This window comes from Struthio camelus, chromosome 1, assembly GCF_040807025.1.
Source record: "Struthio camelus isolate bStrCam1 chromosome 1, bStrCam1.hap1, whole genome shotgun sequence".
Classification (NCBI taxonomy): Eukaryota; Metazoa; Chordata; class Aves; order Struthioniformes; family Struthionidae; genus Struthio; species Struthio camelus.
The window spans coordinates 150744116-150764709 of NC_090942.1; the positions used below are offsets into that span (position 1 = coordinate 150744116).

At 41.2% G+C, this 20594-nt stretch overlaps 1 protein-coding gene across 1 annotated transcript in view; it reads left to right on the plus strand.

The window, feature by feature from the left end:
* The first annotated feature begins 7120 nt into the window (after positions 1 to 7120).
* TMEM131 (transmembrane protein 131) overlaps positions 7121 to 20594 on the plus strand; it is a 101825-nt gene continuing 88351 nt past the window's right edge. The window contains exon 1 of the mRNA XM_068923541.1: positions 7121 to 7478. Within this exon, the coding sequence (XP_068779642.1) occupies positions 7319 to 7478 (160 nt within the window). The 5' untranslated portion in view covers positions 7121 to 7318. The remainder of the gene's footprint in view (positions 7479 to 20594) is intronic.

Below are 20594 nucleotides of genomic sequence, written 5' to 3' on the forward strand. Positions count from 1 at the left end.
GAGACATGTTAAAGTGATGTCAATCAATCTGCTGCAATGAAATATCCAGGAAGGTCTTTCCAAAGCTACAGAGCTGCACCATGAGAGTCTGCCCTAGCTTTAGATCTCATCTTTTTTTTCTATTTTAACATGCAGAACTGAAAGAGATGCCTACCCACAGCAGCAAAGGGGAAGTTAGACAACAGTGAAGAACCATCATCTATACGATCCAACCCAGAAACAGAAATGAAAGAGACAGCAGAAGACCAAAAAAGAAGAAGTGCACACCCAAAGTCTATACCCAGAATGCCAGTTCTAATGATAAGATAGGCTACCTGAAAGGACAGGAAAATCCAGACATCCACCTACTCAGTCCTCATATCATGCAGCTTGTGACTCACTTAAGAGGGAGAAAACATCTAGAGGCTTCTCAAGGGTAGAAGAGAAGCAGCTGGTCATCAAAACCTTCAAGCTGCTCCAGAAGACAGATTTTAAAAAGCTGCAAAAGAAGAGACATCGCAAGCAGAAAATGCAGGAACTGGTTCAACTACTTTCAAATTCTATGCCATTAAATCAAATTCTACCATTGCAGTTCATCCTGCAAGCTGATCTCCACGCGTGGATGTCTATGATTTTGCAGAGCCTCCTTCTCTGAGGATCAGGGGCCCAGAGAGCAACCAGAATCCACTGATGTGCGCTCTGCATGCTTACTCTATAGCTCTCCTGAGCTCATGACGTGAAATTAATAGCACCTCAAAATGCACCTAATATTTAAGGATATCTGGGTTTTATGTGCACTGGAAGGTTTTCTGGCACTGAGTAAACTCTGGCCAAGAATTTCACACGGAGGTGCCTGTAGTTGGGCTTCTGAATCCACGTGGAAGGCAAGCGGATAAATGATCAGGTGTGCTATCATTTTCAAATTCCCATTAAAATCAGTTGCACTTTTCTAGTCTGAGTATTAACTAGCACTTCTTCACCCAGGCATGAATGTCCTTTGGCAATGGGACATCATTGCAATGTTGTTGATTATGCTTATCAGAAAGGATGCACATGGCTGACTATATCACCATTTTGGTGGCACCCCACTTAACAGAAAGAACAGATTTTAAAGATGTTCCAGCACTCAGAAAAGCTTTAGGAACTTAACAATGTGGCCTCCATATCTTTGAACTGAATGGGGTATTTGGCTGGTCAGCACCCAGTTCAGGCCCATTACTTTCCTATTTTTTCCTCTTTTTTCTCTCTTTCTGATGCATCAGTAGACTGCTTCTGCACTGAAGGGTACTTTTGCACTAGGTATCCCCTCTTCCAGCAGAAAATCAACATATAGAATTCAGCACATTTATCACCTATGTAGCATGATTCTGCGGGTACCACACTATGATACCGTGTCAACAGTCTTGCTTTTCTGCTCTGTAGGTCAGCAAAGGCCCAGAGTATCTGTGAGAGGAATTCCTTGTTACAAAGTTCCAGCACTGCTCTATCTGTGCAGAGTATGGAGGGAATAAAAACCACAAACCTTGCTGACATTGCTGGGACATCAAAACCCCTATGGCAGACGCAGCTACACCAGCAGAAGATAAATTTTGTCAGGTTGCCAAACACCGAGGAGGCAATACCACTATGCTGGCATCAAAAAGCAATTGATTCTAGAAAGTATGGGGCATTTTAACAAGGCGCCCTGCAAACACACGGTCATATGGGAGTAGCTCCCTTTACTAGCACTAGAGCTAAACTCATAAATATATAAAATTATATAATTAGATAAAAAACAATAAAAATAGATACATATAAACCATAACGCATGGAGCTAAGCTGGTACTGAAGTCTTTCACTACATTGGACTCTGTGGCAGGATCGAGCCCTTTGTGCTGTATCTCCCAACTTAGCTATGTCTCAATGTACAGCACACTATGTGCTAAGTTGTACACAAGGACAGTGATAATGCTTTAGTCAAATAAGAGCGACCTGTCCAGTCACTCAATGCCACTGCGCTGGAGCTGGACAACAGCCATTTCTAGCCAGGCTCCTCTGGCCACCTTCGCCTTGTATGTCAAAACTATACGCTAGACCCAGCTCACTAGGTCATAGATCAGACCACAGATCAAGCCTGTTTGGTGCTGGGATCTCAGTAGGAGAGGGAAGCTGTGATATTGCATTATACAGATGGAGCAGTAGGGAAACATGAAGTGGGAGTCAAATGAATGAAGCTAATGCTTATTGCAAACTGCTTTCCAGATATGTATCTATAGCAACAATCCACACCATCGTTCACAATAGCGCTACTACAGCTAAGACTATTGCCGTTAAAATACTGTGTAATTTCTTTGATTAGAGGAAACTGGCAAGCCAAAATCACAAAGAGTGTCATGGTTTTTATCATGGCAAAGCCAAAGGGAGGCTCTCACAGGGCAAGCATGTCCAGTAAATGACCAGACTGATCAGGAATTGATCATCCCTTTCTCTGAGAAAATAATTTCTGGATCATTGCACTTAGTTCATATAACACAAAATTCTTAAAGAAATGAAGCATATTTTTTCTCACTGGGTTAACAACAAGAAAAAATGTATAACGCATCTTGGATTTTAATTTATGTGTCTAGGACCGATTAGGCTGAAGAGAAAATAAAACAAATAATAAAAGAAGCAAATTTACCACTATTTATCTAGAGAATAATGGAATGAAGCAAAAAGTAATGAGGGTTCACTGAAAATAAATGTCATGGACAATCTTGAATATGAAAACCCCAATATATCATATCTAGTGTGTTTTCTTCACGCACCAGTTTCACAATGCCATAAATAAAATGTTGGAAACGATTTCAAAGTATTTCAATGACTTGACGCTGGCATGGCTAGTGAAGAAGATTGGAACCCCCAGCCACTTGCCCTCGGCTGCAGGGCTGCCTTCAGCACATAGGTCCAGCCAGGCATCTGGAGCTGCAGAGTAGCAGCAAGTAAAAGACAAGCCACGGCTACACAGAGCAGTAAACCCTGTTTTAGGGTGTCTAGTACTAGCTCAGAAATGTAGCCAAGTGATACAAAGCACTACAGTGATGCAAACTCGTTTTGGCAGCTCAAGCTTATTGAAACGTTTCTGAAAGGCCAACTTTTCCCTAGCAGACTCAGTGCTGGTATGTGCTATGTTTCTGTGCAATCCATCATAACGTCAAGGCAAATGAGGCAATTTAAGGAACAGCAGCAAGAATTATCTGGAAGAGTTGCTTTATAGAAAAGGCTAAAAGAGCTAAACACATCTAGTTTTGTTAGAGGAGAGGTAAATGGAGGCATGTCTCCAGTCAGCAAATACTTAAGTAATGCAAACCTTAAGGATGGGGAGGAAATATTTAGGCTTATACATATGGGAATAAGTAGGAGTAATGAAAAGAGGGTGGGGAAAAACTGAGTATCAGAAAATCTTGTTGGCAATGAATTGCAGAGCTTGTGTACGTTTTTCAAAGGAAGTGGTGGGAATTCTTTCAGTTAAGTCATTTAAAACAGAACTTGAAAAAATATTAATAGATAAGCTATCAAGATTAAGTCTGTACTGGCAGGAAAGTTGAGTGGACAGTCTAACAAGCACCTCATTCCCCACTTCTTTCTTTCCTTGGTTTATTTTCATGGCAGAAAGATCTAAAGAACCAACGGACCATTTACAACATTCAGTAAAAGCAAAGGGAAAGTCACCTGGGAGCATTCTCTACAAAAGTCTAGATGCTAATTTAAGAGGCTGCATTTCCCACCATAAGTTACTGTCCCTCCAGCAGAACTTGTGAAATGCATCCCAAGAACATTTCTCACCGATTTCAGTGCAAAGTCATCCGGGTTTGGTCAGTCTCTTACAGAAGAGGTAATTCTGTAAGAGAGAGAGGCAGTTTTAACATCTGATTCTGGCTTTAGGAATCTGACATACAACCTCTAACAAATACCAGCAGCTAAAGAGGTCATGGCTTCTAACTAACGGCTCGGCTGTTCCTCCAGAAGTTTCTGCCTCTGTAGCAAAGACGGCAGGACAGAAACTGCACATCTGTATTTTAGCTGTTCTGGTTCCTTGCCAAGCAAAACAGTTTAAACTGTCAATGAAGATCACTTGCACAACAGCTGAAAGCTGCCATTAGGGGTATATTCCTATTCCTATCGGAGGAATATTTTAAACTGCCATAGCTGAGTAAATATTGCAGTCTTTAAATATACACCTTTTCACTGAAGGCGGACAACCGACATAACACCATATCTTCTTTTTTCGATTCACTATTTTTTAATGATCACACTAGCAAAGCTGACAATCCCTGCAGAATTAGGAGAATACCTGCCCCTTTTGAAGTTCTTGTGACATTTTCTGCAGTAGAATTGGGCGTTTCTTCATCTCTCTGACTAATCAGTTACTGAAATTATTGGCTAAGTATTCTTGTGATTTCTGTTCATCAACAGAAGGACCATAAGAAGTATATTCTATGTCCTGCTATAACTTATCATAGGAAATTATTCTTTGCAGTATAAGAATCGTGCTTTTCAAAAAAAGTTCAATAGGATAGTAATACTGTGACAGGAAAGTAATACTGCAAGATCCAAATGTTGATATTTATATGCACTGCCAAGCGATAATAAGAAACCAATAATAAACTAAGCAACTTGCAGAGGCTCAAACATTTATGAAATAATATAATCCAGTCTAATTCTGGACTAATCCAGAAATAAATTAACAGAATGCTTTTTGTTTTATCATTTACAGACATTGAACCATATTGTATTGTTTTTTCTTGCACAGAACTCCGACTGAAAACAGTGGGAGTTCTGGACAAAGATGAAAGGAGGAATACGTACTGCAAGCTATTTGTTTTCTACACATCTAATAATATCTTTTGAGAAAGACATTCCATATATAGAACAGTTCACGCAGTAAGGTTTAAGATACATTCATTCCATAAAGGTAGGACTTACAGTTGTTCTCTGATTTATTTCGTAGCCTTTTTTTTTTTTTAATAACACACAATTGGCATTTCCATTTTTACTCTGAGGCGGATTTTGCCATCCGTACATCTTAGTTTCATTAGCGTTCCCATTCATTTTAATAGGCAGGATGCTCTGCAGCGTGAATTGGAGTGAGAAAGTCAGGCTGCTCTGTTGTGCAACACTGGATTTAAAATAAGAGAAACAGAAAATTGCTGACTTCTTTTCCAGAAAATAATGTGTACAGTAAAGGCCTAATTAAGAAAGTAAGTTAATGACCATACAGAGTCTGCCTTGGCAAACAAGCACCACTAACTGCTGTTCAACTCTTTCCAACTTCTTTACTTTAGATTTGGTTGTGCTCTTTGATGGGCATACCTACCCCCCACAGAAGTCAACATATGGACTTCTGCTCACAGCGCTGATCAGACTTTATACATACTGCAATTTGGGTGGTTCTGAGAACTGTGAACACAGGCTCATGCTCCTAAGTCACCAATTCAGATACATCCTTTCTCAATGGCAGTGGTCAAAAGATTATGCCATTTGAGAGATTAAGATTCACACAGAAGCCTTTAATTTGATCCTTCACACAACATGTCTTCTGGAAATGATCACTGTGGCTGCAGAGGGCTTTGACCCAAGTTTTCTAATTTCCCATTTTTCCCTTGAAAATAAACCTACTCGACGCAGTTGCCGTAGCGCAATAGAGCAACAACCTACAGACTTTCAAGGTATCTTCAGGGTGTTCTGACAATAGAGAACAGTGTATAGTATGATTGTGTAAGAGCCATAATAAATGTTTCTCATTGCTGTTATTTAAGTTGTGCAGTGGCCAATCCCTTCGAAACTCTGAATCTGTTATGCTATATGAACATACTATGCTATTGTGGCTGCTAAAAAATGACCCTGTGTTCCAGAGCTTAAGACCCAACACAAGATACCGATCTTGTAGTTAAGTGATTGATTAAAGGACTTTTTTTACTTTAAAAAAAATTTTAAAAATTCTCTCCTGAACAGAGACTATTTGTAGTACAGATTGTTCCCTCTGCAGCTTTATCCAGGACAACTTTGGCAGTGTCAATCCCAGTATCGGGAAGCCAAGACTCAGACCAAGTTATGACTGCAGTTCACATCTCTAGTGGCAGTCTCAACACATAGAGCCATCGGCGCGTATGTGGAATTGAAACTCTTTAGCAACGACGGAAAGCACGCGTTTGCCCGCGCGATGTGGCGTCCATTTGGCTGATAAACAAGCTCAGACTTACAACAACGCACATTTTGCCGTATCCCAAATTTACTTCCTGCATTTGACCGAGACCCCACAGCCCTAAGCGTTGCTGAACGAGACACAACGAGAGCACATCTTCCCTCAGTGCGGGCAGATGCCTGTTATCACACCCTCGCTCTAGCCTACGGGCTTGACGCTACGCCTAAGGCACGCGACACCTCACTGTCTTCTGATTTTATTGTCTGTGCGCAGGCCGGGCGCCAGGGCGGCTCTACAGGGGGGAAGCACCTGGGCACTTGTGGGGCCTGTTGAAATCCCTGCGCGACAGCCCACTGGGGCCCCCACTGGGCCGCCCTCCAGCAGCACGGCAGCCGGGGGGACCCTACGGGAAAGGGCCAAGGGCACAAAAGCTGAAGGGAAACGTCCTTCCCGGGAGGCCCCTCCCACCGGGCAGCGCCCCAACGGCCGCCTGGGGCCCCGCACCGCCCCCCCGCGGCACCGCCGGGGCCCCACGGGCGGGGAGGGGCGGCGCTGCGCACGGCGCACACCAGACCCTCCCCGCCCCTACCCGCCGTGGCTGAGCGGCGCGTCACCACGCCGCGCGCGCAGCCGCCCTCCCGCCACCATCTTGAATGAGGGCAGGAGAGGCGCCGCTGCGCTCCGCAGGGAAACAAAGGGAGTGACACCAACCCGGGAAGAGAGGGGGGAAGCAGAAGAGTAATAAAAGAGGCGGGGTTACCCCGCCGCGGGCAGCTAGCACCTGCACAAGACGTAAAGTGAAGTTAAAAATAATAATAAATAAATAAATAACCGCTCCGTTCCGAACTTTCTCCCTTGCCGGGGAGAACAGGAATAGGGGCGGCTTGCCCACAGTTAAGATGGCACCGCCTTCCGCCCTCGCTGTTAACCACTCCGCCGCGGGGCGTGGTGTCGGCAGGTACGCGCCGCCACGGGCGCGGGCGCGGGCGCCGCCGCGGGCGCGCGCGCCCGGCCCCGCCCCTTGCCCGCCCGTGAGTGACACAGGCGTCGGGAGACGTAACGCGCTGCCGGGGTGCCCGCCCCCTGCCCCCGCCCGCCCCTCCTCGAGCTGCTCCGCGCGCGCGCTCCGCGGCCCGGCCGGAGACACCGCGGACCCGCACCGGCTGCGGCAGCGCGATGACGGCGCGGCGGGAGGCGGCGGCGGCAACGACAGCGACGACTCGCTCCCCCGGCTCTCGCTTCCCTCGCGCCGGCAGCTGGGAGGCTGCGTGGCGCGGCGCGGCGCTGCGCTTCGCCCTCGCCCTGCTCCTCCACACGGCCCAGGCCGAGAAGGAAGGTGAGACCCAGATTTCTCTTCCTTTCTTTTCCTCCTCCCTTCCCCCCCCCACCCCCAATCCCGCCCGGCGGCGGGTTGCGGGGCCGTTGGGCTGCCGCGCGCGGGGCGCCGCCGGCGGAGCGGGCGGGCGGGCGGGTCGCGGCCGTTGCGGCGGGGGAGCCGCCGCCCGCGCGGGTGCGTGTCGGGCTCCGCTCGCCGCTGCGTCGCGCCCGTCGCCGTCGCGAGGGGCGGCGGGTGAAGCTCGCGGCCTGGCCGCCGTTCGCCCCCTCAGCTGCCGGCCCGGCCCCCGGCTCGCTGCCCGTCTTGCGGCTGCGGCGCGGGGAGCCGCTGGCGCTGTCCCCTCCGCCGCGGCCGTCGGGGAGGCCGTGGTGCGCGGGCGGGGGGCGAGTCGCCGCCGTTGAGGCGGACTTGGTGGGGTTTTGTCCTCCTTGACAGCGCCGAAGATGGAGCTGGAGCTGCCCTTTAAAAAAGGAGGTGGGGGGGGGGGGAAGGCTTCCTCGCGTTGAGCTGGTTTCCCCGCGGCAGGCTTCCAGCAGGAGGCTGAGCCAAGCCAAACAGACGGGCAAACCTTCCTGAGAAAGGGGAAAAATGCGTGCTTCAGAAGTGGCAGCGATTCCCCCTTTGCATCTCTGAACTTTTGACAGGTGTTTGATGCCTTCCCAAGGTTGGCAATGTTTTCTCCAAACTTTAGTGAAAGTCAGACAGGGACGTTTTTAACTTCTAGTCTTTTTGGCACATTGTCTTTTCACTGTGGTTGAATAAGGAAAAAAAAAAGCCCCAAGCAAAACACCTAAGCTTATTCTGTAGCATTGCTGAGAAGAGCTTTCAAGCATTTCCAAGGTGCAGACTCATGGTGTACTTGTGCAGACTCATGGTGTGCTTAAAAGTGTGGTTGTGTGGCAGTGGTTGAAAGGCAAGTGATAAATGTGGTGTCTTACAGAGTAGGTGAAAATGACTGATTTCAGCTGACGTGAAAATTTATTTTTCAAGCAAATTGCTGCCCTGAAACAGGGCGTATTTGGAGGAGAACGAAACGTATCAGGTCAGATGGGGTCTGAAAGGATGAAACGGAATAAAAGTAAAAAAGAATAAGAGCATGGAAGAGCAAGTTCAGAGGGGAGGTATATCTAGACCACGGTTGAGGGAAGGTCCTCCTAAGGACGCGTATCAGAAAAAAGGTAGACAAGCCTTTTGATTTCCTAATGAAGGACTTGAGTAACTGTCTAGTAACTTATTTTTTACAAATAATATGATGTTATTGAGTTGATAATAAAAACAATCAATTCTGAGTTACAGCCTCTCTTGTTCACTTGGCTTTGTCTTCGGAGAATTTAGCACTGATATTTAAAAAACATTATGAAGACAATACAGTATTCTTACAGTGATGGGAATTCATAAGTCTGTCAGTTCCATCTCTAGTGTGGTGCTTTTGAGTGGTGTTACTCAAATGCAAGCACTTAAGAAATAGTTATTTTTAAATCTGATTTTGATTGTGTTCCTTCACATGTGTAATAGTTTCTATACTTATATTAAATTAGTCAGTGAAGTCATATACCAACATGACGGAATTGATTCGTGCCCTAAAAGTTGTAATAGCTAGGGTCATAGTCTGGCTTTGTTGCTCTATAGAGACGACAGTGCTTTTCCTCTACAGACCGTATTGGCATTCCTAGACAAACTGAGGCAGTTTTAGATTCACAAAGTTTGAATGGATATGATTGAAGTCCTTCAGGAAAATGGCATAGTTTATACTGATACCGTTTCCTTTTATTGATACAGTTTATTCCTTGAAATTTATCTTAGCCCTATTTCTGTCATTTTCACAAAGTTAATTTGATTCTCATAGCGATTGCTGATTTTCAGTCTCTTCTGACTCGCGGCACTCAGTTTTTTCCTGGTTTTCCTCTGCTTGGATATAGATCCTGAGTAGTACATTTAAGCTTACTAATAAGTCTTGATTTGGCTGTTTGTTTCTATTTTATCTTTCATGGACCCCTTAAAGGAATTCCTTGACAGCCTGCATCTGTGGATCACACCTTGAAAACCGTGTTCTTGGAGTCCTCCTTTTGTGGAATGCAGTGTCTGTGTATAGCCCTGGATAAGAAGGACAGTGAAATTTTAAAGCAGAACCGTTCAAATAATGACTTGTGAGATCCAGTCCCACTGGTCTTGACTACAATCTAAGCCCCATTCTGTAAGGGGCAGTAAATGAGCATAGAAAAGGCAGGACCAATTTGTGTAATGTGCCTTTAGAGCAGGATAGGTGCTCAAAATGAAACGGTAGTTAGGAAAAAAGGAGGGAGGGTATTTCTGGCTTTGTCCTGAAGGCACCTTAGCGTCTAGCAAGTTGACTCAAAGTGATAGATAGTAAGACACAGTAATAAAATTTCAGGGCGTAAGGCAGTGTTAGGAATATCCTTTCCATCCCTTGTGTAGACATACATGTTTCGCTCCAGCTGCAGGAAGGAAGCTGTGGAGAGGGAGTAGAACTGAGACTGCGCGTTCTTGCTCCTGTCCTCTTTCTGTAGTGCTTAGCTTAAGGTGACTGTAGTAAAAGACCCAGTGCAATATATTTTCAGAAAATGCTACAGGAAGAAATTGGTAGGAGGAGATACTCATATGGATGAAGGGAGTGAGATCAGAATGTCACAAAAGAAAGTAAAAAATGAAGGTGAAGGGCACTATTTTCTCCCACCTTACAGGGATATGAGAAAGAAGAGATTGTGGGAAAGATGGGGCTGATGCACTGAAGGGTAATTCTTTCTTCATGCTTCTTTGGAGAAGGCAAGCAGAAGTTCTTTATGGAGCCATCACAAGTAGGAAGAGAAATGAATCTGGAGTGCTCTAGATTCACATGACTACTTCGGGTCCCCAATTTTAGTTAGTCTGTGGTAAAAATTTTCCTCATTACTTGGTTCCCCTCTTCCCCCCCACCCTCCAACAGGGGGGAAAGTGATACTGATGTACGTTGTGTCTGGCTAGAGAAATAGAACTTGAAGTGTCTTCATTTCTTAACAAACATGAAAGCAGAGAAAACTGTATGCAGGCTACCCAAAACACTTAAGCATCAATTTCAGACTAACCATGGATGTGACTTTTTTTTTTTCCTTCTCCTAGCTGGGTCCTTAGTGCACCTGTATTACTGAAGAATGAACAAGATTGAAAGTTGTTAAATCATTTGATTTTTGTCACTTGAAAGTCAGTGAACCCATAGCGAGGCAATGAAATGACAGGAAGAAAATTTTTTTCAGTCTTGAAAAACCTCTTGCCATCTAGGAGGGGCAAAAATGTAACTTGAGAGTTGTCTTTGCAAATACATATGATTTGCAGGCTTTTTGTAGGCTTATCCTTTCCTAGTGTAATTGTCACATTCTGTATTGCCACATGGATTGAGGACGACTTTCTGTTTATACTTAAGGGTTTTTTGGACACCAGCCTTCAAGGTTTCAGGTTGAAGGGAGTGCCAGAAGTCCCTATGGTCAATATTTTAACAAGAATATATTTAAGTTGAAATCAGAGCATGTTTGTTTTAGATTCATCTCCTCTTACTAATGGATGTGGAATAGTTTTCATATAGTTCATATAGTTATTGGCATACTTTTTTACCCCTGAGATTTGTTTTGTATTTGTTGCTTTATTCATTCTCAGTGTATAACTTCCTAAAAAGCTTTTTCACCTTATACAACAGCAGTTTTTTTTAAATATTCCTCTGTTTTATTTGGATAGCTGACTAAAAGCTGGTTGAGACTATTCTAATAGTTCCCATATACAAGACTACTGCAGACAGCAAGACTGTTTTACGCTAGGTTCTATCCCTGACCTTTGAAGTTACAGCGTAGTGCTGAATCTGGGAAAAACTTCTATTAAAGCATCTAGATCTGATAGGTCAGTCAAAACTATTATTCATCTTCTTTCTAAAGGTTGTCAGCTTCTCTACTAACATCCTAGAAACTAAGACAGCTACTGAGTGTAAATGGTAACTGAAGTAATCATGGAAAAGTTAAAGGGTGGTCTTGTCATTAGAACAGTGCACTGGGATGCTGGAGACGTGGTTGTATTTTTGCCATTCAGTCTAACCTCAGGCAAGTCACTTTCTTTTTCTGCTTTTTACTGATGTCTAAAATGGTAATCCAAGGTACTTCGTAAGAGTATCAAAAGTAAGCTAATGATTGGAAGGTGATGTGGGAGAATGCTTGTATACTTAAAATAACATTATAAAAGTCTCCTGCTGTATGCTGCTCGTTTCTCATATCCTGCTGTCAAAACGAATATCAAGTATGCCACTGTTTATTTTAATGCTAATGTTTTGACTCTGACATAAATCAAAATACAATCAGAAAGAATAACCTCAATTAAACTGAAAACACTCTAGCAGCTGAAGTAACGCATCAAAATCGTGAACAATGTGAGGAAAATACAGTGAGAATAAAAACTGACCATGCTGTTTCACTGTCTTTTTGAAACTAAGTATGGGAGAGCTGATTAGGTTTGTACTATGTCTTTCTGCTCTCGTGAGTGATAAATATTAACCACATGCTTGGATAAAAGAGCTCAAAAAAGTACTTGTTTGCAGAATCTTTGTGCTTTGAGTTTAAATATAAGGAAAAAATATAACACAATGGACTGGAAGTTGAGACCTCATAGTCTCTGTGGTCTGTTGTGTAATCTTGAAATGGTCACTACTCCCTGCTCTACCGTCTCCTCTGTCACCCCCCCCCCAAACCTTGGTCTCCAGTTATATTGCATGCATGGGGCAAACTGAGGAACCTTCACCTGGGGAGGTCAGTTGAAGGATAGTGTGCTACAGTTCAGTGCCTTGATCGTAAACTCCCCAAGGAACTTGCTGTCTATTTGTATAATGTCTAACACGATGAAGCCTCTACAAACTTTGCAGAAGTCTATAGGCATTACTTTATTTAAAGTTTTCAACTATGCTTGTTGTGACTGATTGCCAGTACTGCCATTTTGGATACTCTTGCGCATGCTGAAATTTCAGCTGTTTGCAGTGAACTTAAACATTTGCTGTGCATCATTTATATCGCAAAACCTAGCCAGTTCTGCTCTGCTTAAAACTGTACTTACTGTGATTCAATGGAGGTATCTACTAAGTTTACAAATATAAATAATCTTTCAAACTGTAAACTTGGTAAATCAACTGGGAATTTGAAAGTGAGCAAAGGACTTTGTGGTTCATACATAACCAGCAGTAAAAGTTCTATGACTGAAGTACAAAGCTAGAACCAGTTTGGTTTATTCGTGTGTTTGTGGATTCAGCAAGAATAAAAGTCAATAAAGATGCTTTTTTTTTTTTTTTTTTTTTTTTTTTTTTTTTTTTTGCTATTAACATCTATCCTGTATAGAGCCTCTGACTTTTCTTAGTCTGAATCATAAGCTTAACTGGGTATACAATGAGCTGTGAGACAGTGTCTCTTTTTTAAAATAAAAGAAAGAAAACAAATTGAGGGGATAAATCATGATAATAAGTGGAGGTATTCAAAACTGGACTGCATAAGGCCTTGAGTAACCTGCTCTAACTGGACCCTCTTTGACCAGGAGTTTGGGCTAGATGACCTCTAGAGGCCTGTTCCAAGCTACGGGATTTTGTGATTCCAAGAAGTTAGCACACTGGCTTTTTATTAGAGAAGCAAGTGAATCCATCTGTTCCTTGGTGGTAGTCGCCAAATTAAAGTTTAAAATAAAGTTATTTTTAAAAGCCTTTCTGTATTTGCAAAAAAAATTTTGTTGGTGTTAGGAATCAAAAATGCTGAAATGCGAAGTTTTAGGATGCAAAATTTCTTTATGCATAGGGAGGATATGAGAGGATTGCTGAAATGTTCTTTATTTTGTGATACCAGGGGCACAGATTAGTAATCTATCATGTTAATTTGGAAATGGCTATTGGTTCAACTGAGTTAGCTTCTTGTCCCCCACCTTTCTAATGTGGAAGAATTTTTGATATACAGTCCTGATCAGATATGGAGGCAGTGAGGAGCAATAATTCCTGCTACCAACTTCCCTTTTTCTGTTTTATAAAGGTTATAAGCTAAAAATGTGGATGCCTTATTAAGGAAACTAAAGGCATGGGTAGCCTTTAAAGTTAAAAGGGAGGTATTTATGTTTTTCGTCATAAATGTAACCAAGGAGTAATCCCATGCCAGGTATGGGTTTGTTAGAAGCAGCTGATAAAATTCTAAACAGTGATGTAGAAAAGTTAAGTATTTCAGCTTTCTGAACTCTCCATATGCAGTAAGTACAAATTGACTGACTGTGGGAAGGATATGATGCAGCATCTGCTTAAAATTAAACATTTTCTGTTAAACAGGCTTGGAAAACTTGTGCTCTGGAATATTAGAGGAACTAGATCAGGAGTGCACTCTCTTTTAAAGAGCCTTGGATGTAATGGAGAAATCACAAAGAGCTGAAGGATTGCCAATGTAATTCTACTCTCTGAAAAGGAGAGAAAATTTGAGGAATTTTATACTAGTTTGAGACTTTCCTCCAGGACTTAGCAGATCTATCTGCTCGCTAAGAGCATCATAGAGGGGCTTTCAATACCTCTCTTCTCTTACTGCCTGGCATCACAGCAGTTAATCATCTGAGAACAACGTGAGGTGTGCTGTAGCTATTGAAATGGCTTTAAGGGTAGTTGGATGAGATTTAATGGAAGGCTATATACAGGAAATGAAACTACGTACCTAACAATTCTTTCTCTCTGTGTACTGTATGAAATTACAAAATACTGTTTAAAAGAACTGTTCCAGCTCGCTCTAATACTGCATACTTAAATTTTTAAAGATGAAATTATTTGACCAGTCTATCAATTATATTTTCTTCATAAAATGATCTGTCTTCACAGTGATGCATTAAGGCTCACTGAGTATTCTTTTTGGTTGAACACCTGGCTCTATGTTGGACTGTGCAATTATGGTATGTAATAGAATGTGCATAGACTTTATTAAAAAATTGATTAGCTTTTTTTTTTGAAGCTTAAATATCTTCTTAACAAGTTACTTAAATCAAGAAGTACAGCTAACAATGGCATTAAACAGATTAAATCACTATTCGAGGGAGTGATGACAGAACAGGGGACAAAGTTGCAAACAAGCGTGGGAAGGATAATAGTACTGATGTAAATAACTTGAAAATTTTCCATTTCCACTGAATCTTTTATGTACCCACTATTTATCAACTTTGCTTTTTAAATCCATAGATCTGAAGTATAATGGGTCCTTATAGAGGAGGGTGAATGAAAAAAATAGATGAGAAAAGTTCTCAAAGACAAAGATTTAAGAAAAGATATTTTAGCTTTATAAAAGCTTTTAAAGCTTTCTCCTTTTCTTACAGGCTTGCTCTGTTGGAAACATTTCCAGGAAGTCTCCTCAGTGTGAAATTGGATGGCTTCGGCATAGTTTTATGTGACTGGCTTATGAAATGTCTTTATATTTGTGATAGATAAAATTTCTGACTCAGATCTAAGACGATAGAAGACGCTCATATTGAGATAGGGTGAAGAAATGGGCTATTTTTCATGGCTTCTGCCTCAGTTATGGGATTTTTGGGTCCCCAATTTGACTTCCTGATGTAATACATGAAATGAATTTAAGAGCTGGTTATCTGAAGCTTGTAAATAATTAAATATGAAATCATCCACCAAGACAGAAAAATACCAATTTATGAATTGGCAGTTTGCACCAAAATACTGTGCAGATCATTGCAGGTAGAATTTGTAGGTAATGATAAAAATTATTCAGGTAACCTGATAACTGCAAGGTATTTGGTTTTGATTTATTCCTAGTAATGGTTCATGCTCTACCTTGGAGGCTGGTTATAGGTGGAGCTGCTCATGGCTCTGTCCTGGGACATGTCCTGCTTAATATATTTGTTGTTGATCTGGAGTTGGAGTGTGCCAAAATCTGGAGAGCAGTCAATACGCTCAAGGGCACAAAGCAGATTGCAGCCGATGGGAATATTTGTAAGACAGCAGAATTCTGGGTCTCTGCATAACTCCGTTGTGAAATCAGTACTATAGTAAAAATAATTCAGATATAATTTAGCCAGAATGAGAACTGTAATTATGCTTTCACACAGGATAAATGATGGAAGCTAATAAAGTAGGGTTCACTTCTTCCCTAGCTTTTATTTTGCTTCTTGAAAAATTTGTTTCAACAGGAATATTTGTATGCCAGCTTGAGCGTGAAGGATAATGTAGCTTCTAGTTTCCATTTTTGCCAGCTGCTGGTAATAGGACGATGAATTGGATCACAGTTGCCATGATGATGTACTAGTTTAAAGGTATATTAAAGTAATATTTAACTAATGATCAGTGCTACTAATGTATCTGAGGAAATACTGAGAGATCTGTATAGTGAACGTTGCCAAGTTTTGCTGTTCCTTTCTTGCAACAAGGGATGTGGACTACTTAATCTGTAGTGGAATCTGTTTCCTTCTTAGACATTCACTTGGTGTTCTGGACTATCTGTAACTTCTGTCCTTGGAGCCATCGACAGGCAGTCCAGAAGTACCAGGATTTACCAGTACTGATGTCAGAGGTGATAGAAAGCACTGAGATTCTTCTTGCCCTCTGAACTGCTGCTGCTAAGTATAAGATAGGAGGAAAGGTATGGATAGAAAAAAGAAAGAAACTTTTCTATTATGATAAGGATATCACACATACCTTGTCGGTTGCCTTCCGTATGGCTTAACCAGATCATGATTTCCCAAATAGCTTTGCCTAACTTTATCTTCCAAGATAATGGAGATGATCCTGCTTTTAGGGGAACCTGGTTATGTTTGATGCTGATGGAGGGCCTTTTTTCAACAACAGAGATTGAATCTTTGTAGATGAAGTTACTCTGTCAATTAGTAGTGCTGAATATCATTATCGGATGGAGGAAGGCTGAAACAAATTTCCAGCTGATCAGGGAAAATTTGATCAGAGTTCTAGTTCTTGATGAGTCCCATGAATTCTTCCTTTGACTAAATTGAATTTCCTAGGGGAAGAGTCATTAGAGGAAGGAACTCAGAAATGAGGTACAGAAGTAAGGGATGATTTAATCAAGTTTTAAAAGTACCTATGTCAGAAAAAAGAAAATCTAATGATGAAGGGACCGCTTAATCTAGCAAAGGTTTGCATGTTTAGGTTGATAATTGGTGCTAGGCACGTCAACCTAGAAGGTATTTTTGAGTGAAGGTAATTAGCTCTTGGAGCAACTTAGTGATGTGGGGATTCTCTGGTACTCGTCATCTTTGAAGTAGAATTAGATGTCTCTTGAAAAGATGTTATGTAACTTGGCCTAAGAACTTAGAAATATTGGGTGAAATTCTGTGATCTGTGTTATGCAGGGTGTCAAGCTAGATCATTGTAGCAGTTTCTCGAAGAGTCTGACCAGAAGCGTTTGTATATTTACTTCTGAGGGGTGATTGCTTCCAAGGTATTTTGGGTAGGTGAACTGAATTTCTTCAGGTAAACTTACTTCAGCATTTCATTCCCAAATTCTGAGTTGTTCCTTTAATTTCTTATTAATGATTTGTTTTCTCTTCAAAGACTAGAATTCTCTTATCTTCATTCTTCTTACTTTGTCTTTTATCTTTTTTAAAAACTTGCTGCAGTTGTGCTTCTCCACCCACTTTTTTTTTCTGCCTTTATCAGGCATTGCAGCCTGCTTTTTCCTGTTGGTCTGTGTTCCCACATTGCAATTCATCAAACTGTTTTGCTAAACAATTAATAGGTAGTGTCAATGCCACAGCATTATTATTAAGGTCTGTCTTACCTTTTCTTGACTTTTGATTATATTTATAAGCTTTGCATTGTAGTTGATTAAGCGTTATCTTGCTGTTCTTTTCCTTGTCCTCCAGGCTAAAACTTGTTTCCAGTGGACTTTCGAGTAACAGTAGTCAGTCATATGACCACACATAGGCTGGAGAGATACCCTCTAATGATTCTTCTCTCGAGTTGTAATTTAGCCTTAAACAAGTTGCAAATGTTATGCAGCAAAATTTAATGTGTTGTCCATGTTCCGTAGTAGTTCTATAAATTTATGCCATTCCACTCTGAAAAGTGATCCTGCAAGAAAAGGTATGGGGCTGGGGTGGAGGAGGGGGACAGAGTCCTATCACTCAGTAGGCCACTGTTGCTCTGTTGTTAGTATTGGTTGAGTTAGTGACACAAAGCATAAACCGTAGCGTGTAACAATTTGAGAGTAGGGGTTGAAAACTGAGCAGTAGCCACAGAGCATAGCTATAGCTTTTATCTGATTGCATTCCCGTTGCCAGAGAGACGTTATTTAGATGTTGGGACACTTCAGTGTGGTGCTGTCTTCTTCCTGTTCTGTGGGGTTTTTGGGAGACTTTGAAAATCCCTTCCTCCTTCCTTCCTCTTTTCTACAGAGCAGAAAACAAGTCTTGATCTCTGTATAGATTTATTATGGTCATTAATCAACCTGGCTATGTCTTCTAAGCAGCTCTTTGCACTGTGTGGGCACCATCCCTTTTTTGAATAAGCGAGTTTCATAGCTCTGTTCTGTAGCTAACTTCATAAGACTGCAAGTTTGGAAGGCTGACATTAATGGTAGTGGTTAGAATTATTGTCAGTTAATGTTTTGTGCTCTGGAGGCTGTAGAAGCTATAAACTGACTGTTGTTTCTTGTAAGCTAAATATTAACTGCTTTTGTAGGTTGAAAAGGTTAGAATTCCAATAGATCCAAATCCTCTGTGGTTTTAAAAAAAAAAAAAAGTTATGCTATATGAGCAATAAAACTTTTGTCCACAGTTGAAAGTTTCTGGACTAAATTGAGAGCTGAAGTGAGTAAGAAAATGTGATGAAGACTAAACATAGCTTGGAGTGACTTTTTCCCTTTTTCATTGCAGGAAGAATTATCTTGTTTTGGTGCTAGTTCCGATTCATTTTATGTCTGTGCAAGCTCAGTAAAGACAAAGTTGTAGAGGTATAAATACTAGTGTAGCATCTAGAATTACCACCATTAAAAAGAGTAAAGAGGTTATTCTCAGATGTTGGGTTTCCCCTTTTGCTTCTTTTTGACTTTTTCTCTCCTTTTCAATGATTTGGGAAAAGTTTCCGTCGAGGTTGAAAAGTATTGTTTCTTTGATTTCAAAATATGATCCGGGTTTTTTTTCCTTTAGCTATTTTGAGAAATATTCCTTTTGTGTTTTAAGTAAGTGTTCTTGTGTCCTTCTAAGGTATCTTCATGAAAAAAATACAAGCGGATATTATTTTTTGAGAAGCATTTTGGAGCCAGCAGTTTAAATATTTGTGTGAAAAAATATGGAAAGGTTTAAAAGTAAAGTGCCAACTTGATGAAAATGTTTTCAGTAAGTATTTTAAAGCGTCTAGCATGTGTTAAAGTAGCATTCGATTAAAAAAAGGAAGGTTTATGAAATTTAGTGCTATCATTGGAGATTCACCAGTTTGGCCAATGGCAGATAACTTTTTAAGCTCTTACCTGAAGAAGACAGATTAAAATAAAAATTGCTGTAGCTGAAGTGGATGAAAATGAAATATAGACTGAGTACAGAATAAGCATGTGAAAAGAAGGGCATTTGAATAAAGGGTTTTTTTTTCCTGCTGAATGGTAGAAATTCCATCTAAAATAAATAAATGATGAGGAAAAGTGAATGTTTGGCATCTCTGACATCTTGAGTAAGAATCAGGAGTAGTGTGTCTTACAGCAGTATTCTAGGTAGTATGTGTGGCCTTTTGCAAGAAAACTACAGAAATATACCTAGAAACAAGGATCTCTCTGCTACACAACACATCTGGTCAGTGGGAACTTCTATTCTCTCTTTAATATAAACCTTTATGCAGTTGCACCATCTTCAAAAAAGTGAACCAAATGTATTGTGTCTTCAGGACAAAGACCAATCTGCAATCCTTCTTGAACTAAGCAGTAGCATCATTGTCTATCCGTGGCCTATATTATGAATCATAATTATGTTGTCACTTTCTGTTTTGTGGCTACTTTTTAAAATCTGAATTGGTAACTGAATTAAAAAAGCCAAAACACCCCCAAAAAAACCAAACCAATGGCAGTAGCCTTAAGTAAGGGGGAAAGAGATGAGTGGATGAAATGAATGTAACGTGACAGCTATCTTTATTTTACTAGGAGAGGGCCTTGCTGTATAAATAAAACTAGCCTGCAGCTTGTCTTGTATCTATATCTAAAGACAGAAAAGGCAAATGAATAAGTGACCAGTAGGTTATATAGACTTAGTTGGGAAAAATGTATACGCTTAAGTGCCTGCTGTTGTGTATTTAAATATAAATTATTTGACCTTTTCCTCCCCTTCCCCCCCCCCCCCCCCAACCACATTGTGGGATATGGGTCTTGCACTCAGGTACTGCAGTGTAAGTGACCCAATGTAAGTCTCATTTTATGTTTATCTTGTATTAACTTGGTCATATGCCTGTGCATATGAACTTACTTGAGTGTGTGTTGCTTAAAGTCATAAAAGTTAATGTTTATAATCAGTAGTGCAAAATGGTGTTTTTAATGAAAGTTCTACCTTTTTTCTTATTTAGCTGAAAGTATTTACCTTTTGGTTTGACGTGATGATTAAAGTGCATTAACTACGAATGTTTCTATTTCAGCTGTCTAATATCTAAATAGATAACAAAAATTTAGCAAGCTAGCTTTTTTGTAGGAATGCTAATTATATTCTTTAATAAAGAAAAGAATGAATGTTTCTATTTGAAAAGAGTTAAAAGGCAATCTTTACTGCTTTGTGCATTTGTCTCGGCTGTGATGGCTCTTCCTGAGCTCTGTTGGAGATATGATCCGTTTCCCTTCGTTATGGACCACTGGAAAAGAAAGAAACCAACTGGCTCCATAACTGCAATAGTATTTAGCTGGAAAGGAAGCCTGCTGACCAGTGAATCTTTCCCTGAGCCTGTTGTCTGGCATTCACTGGCTTATAAGAGAGAGATTCTCTGCATTTCCGGTGAACAGTCACCTATTAGGAATTCGGCAGAAATTTAGACTGAGCGCTAAACTGACTCTTCCATCTTGGAGAACAGGCCTTTTCGTGAACAGCTTTTATTGTGCTCAATGCTGGACTGAGATATGTTTCCAGAGGCTCACCAGGCTTTTGTATTCTTGAAAG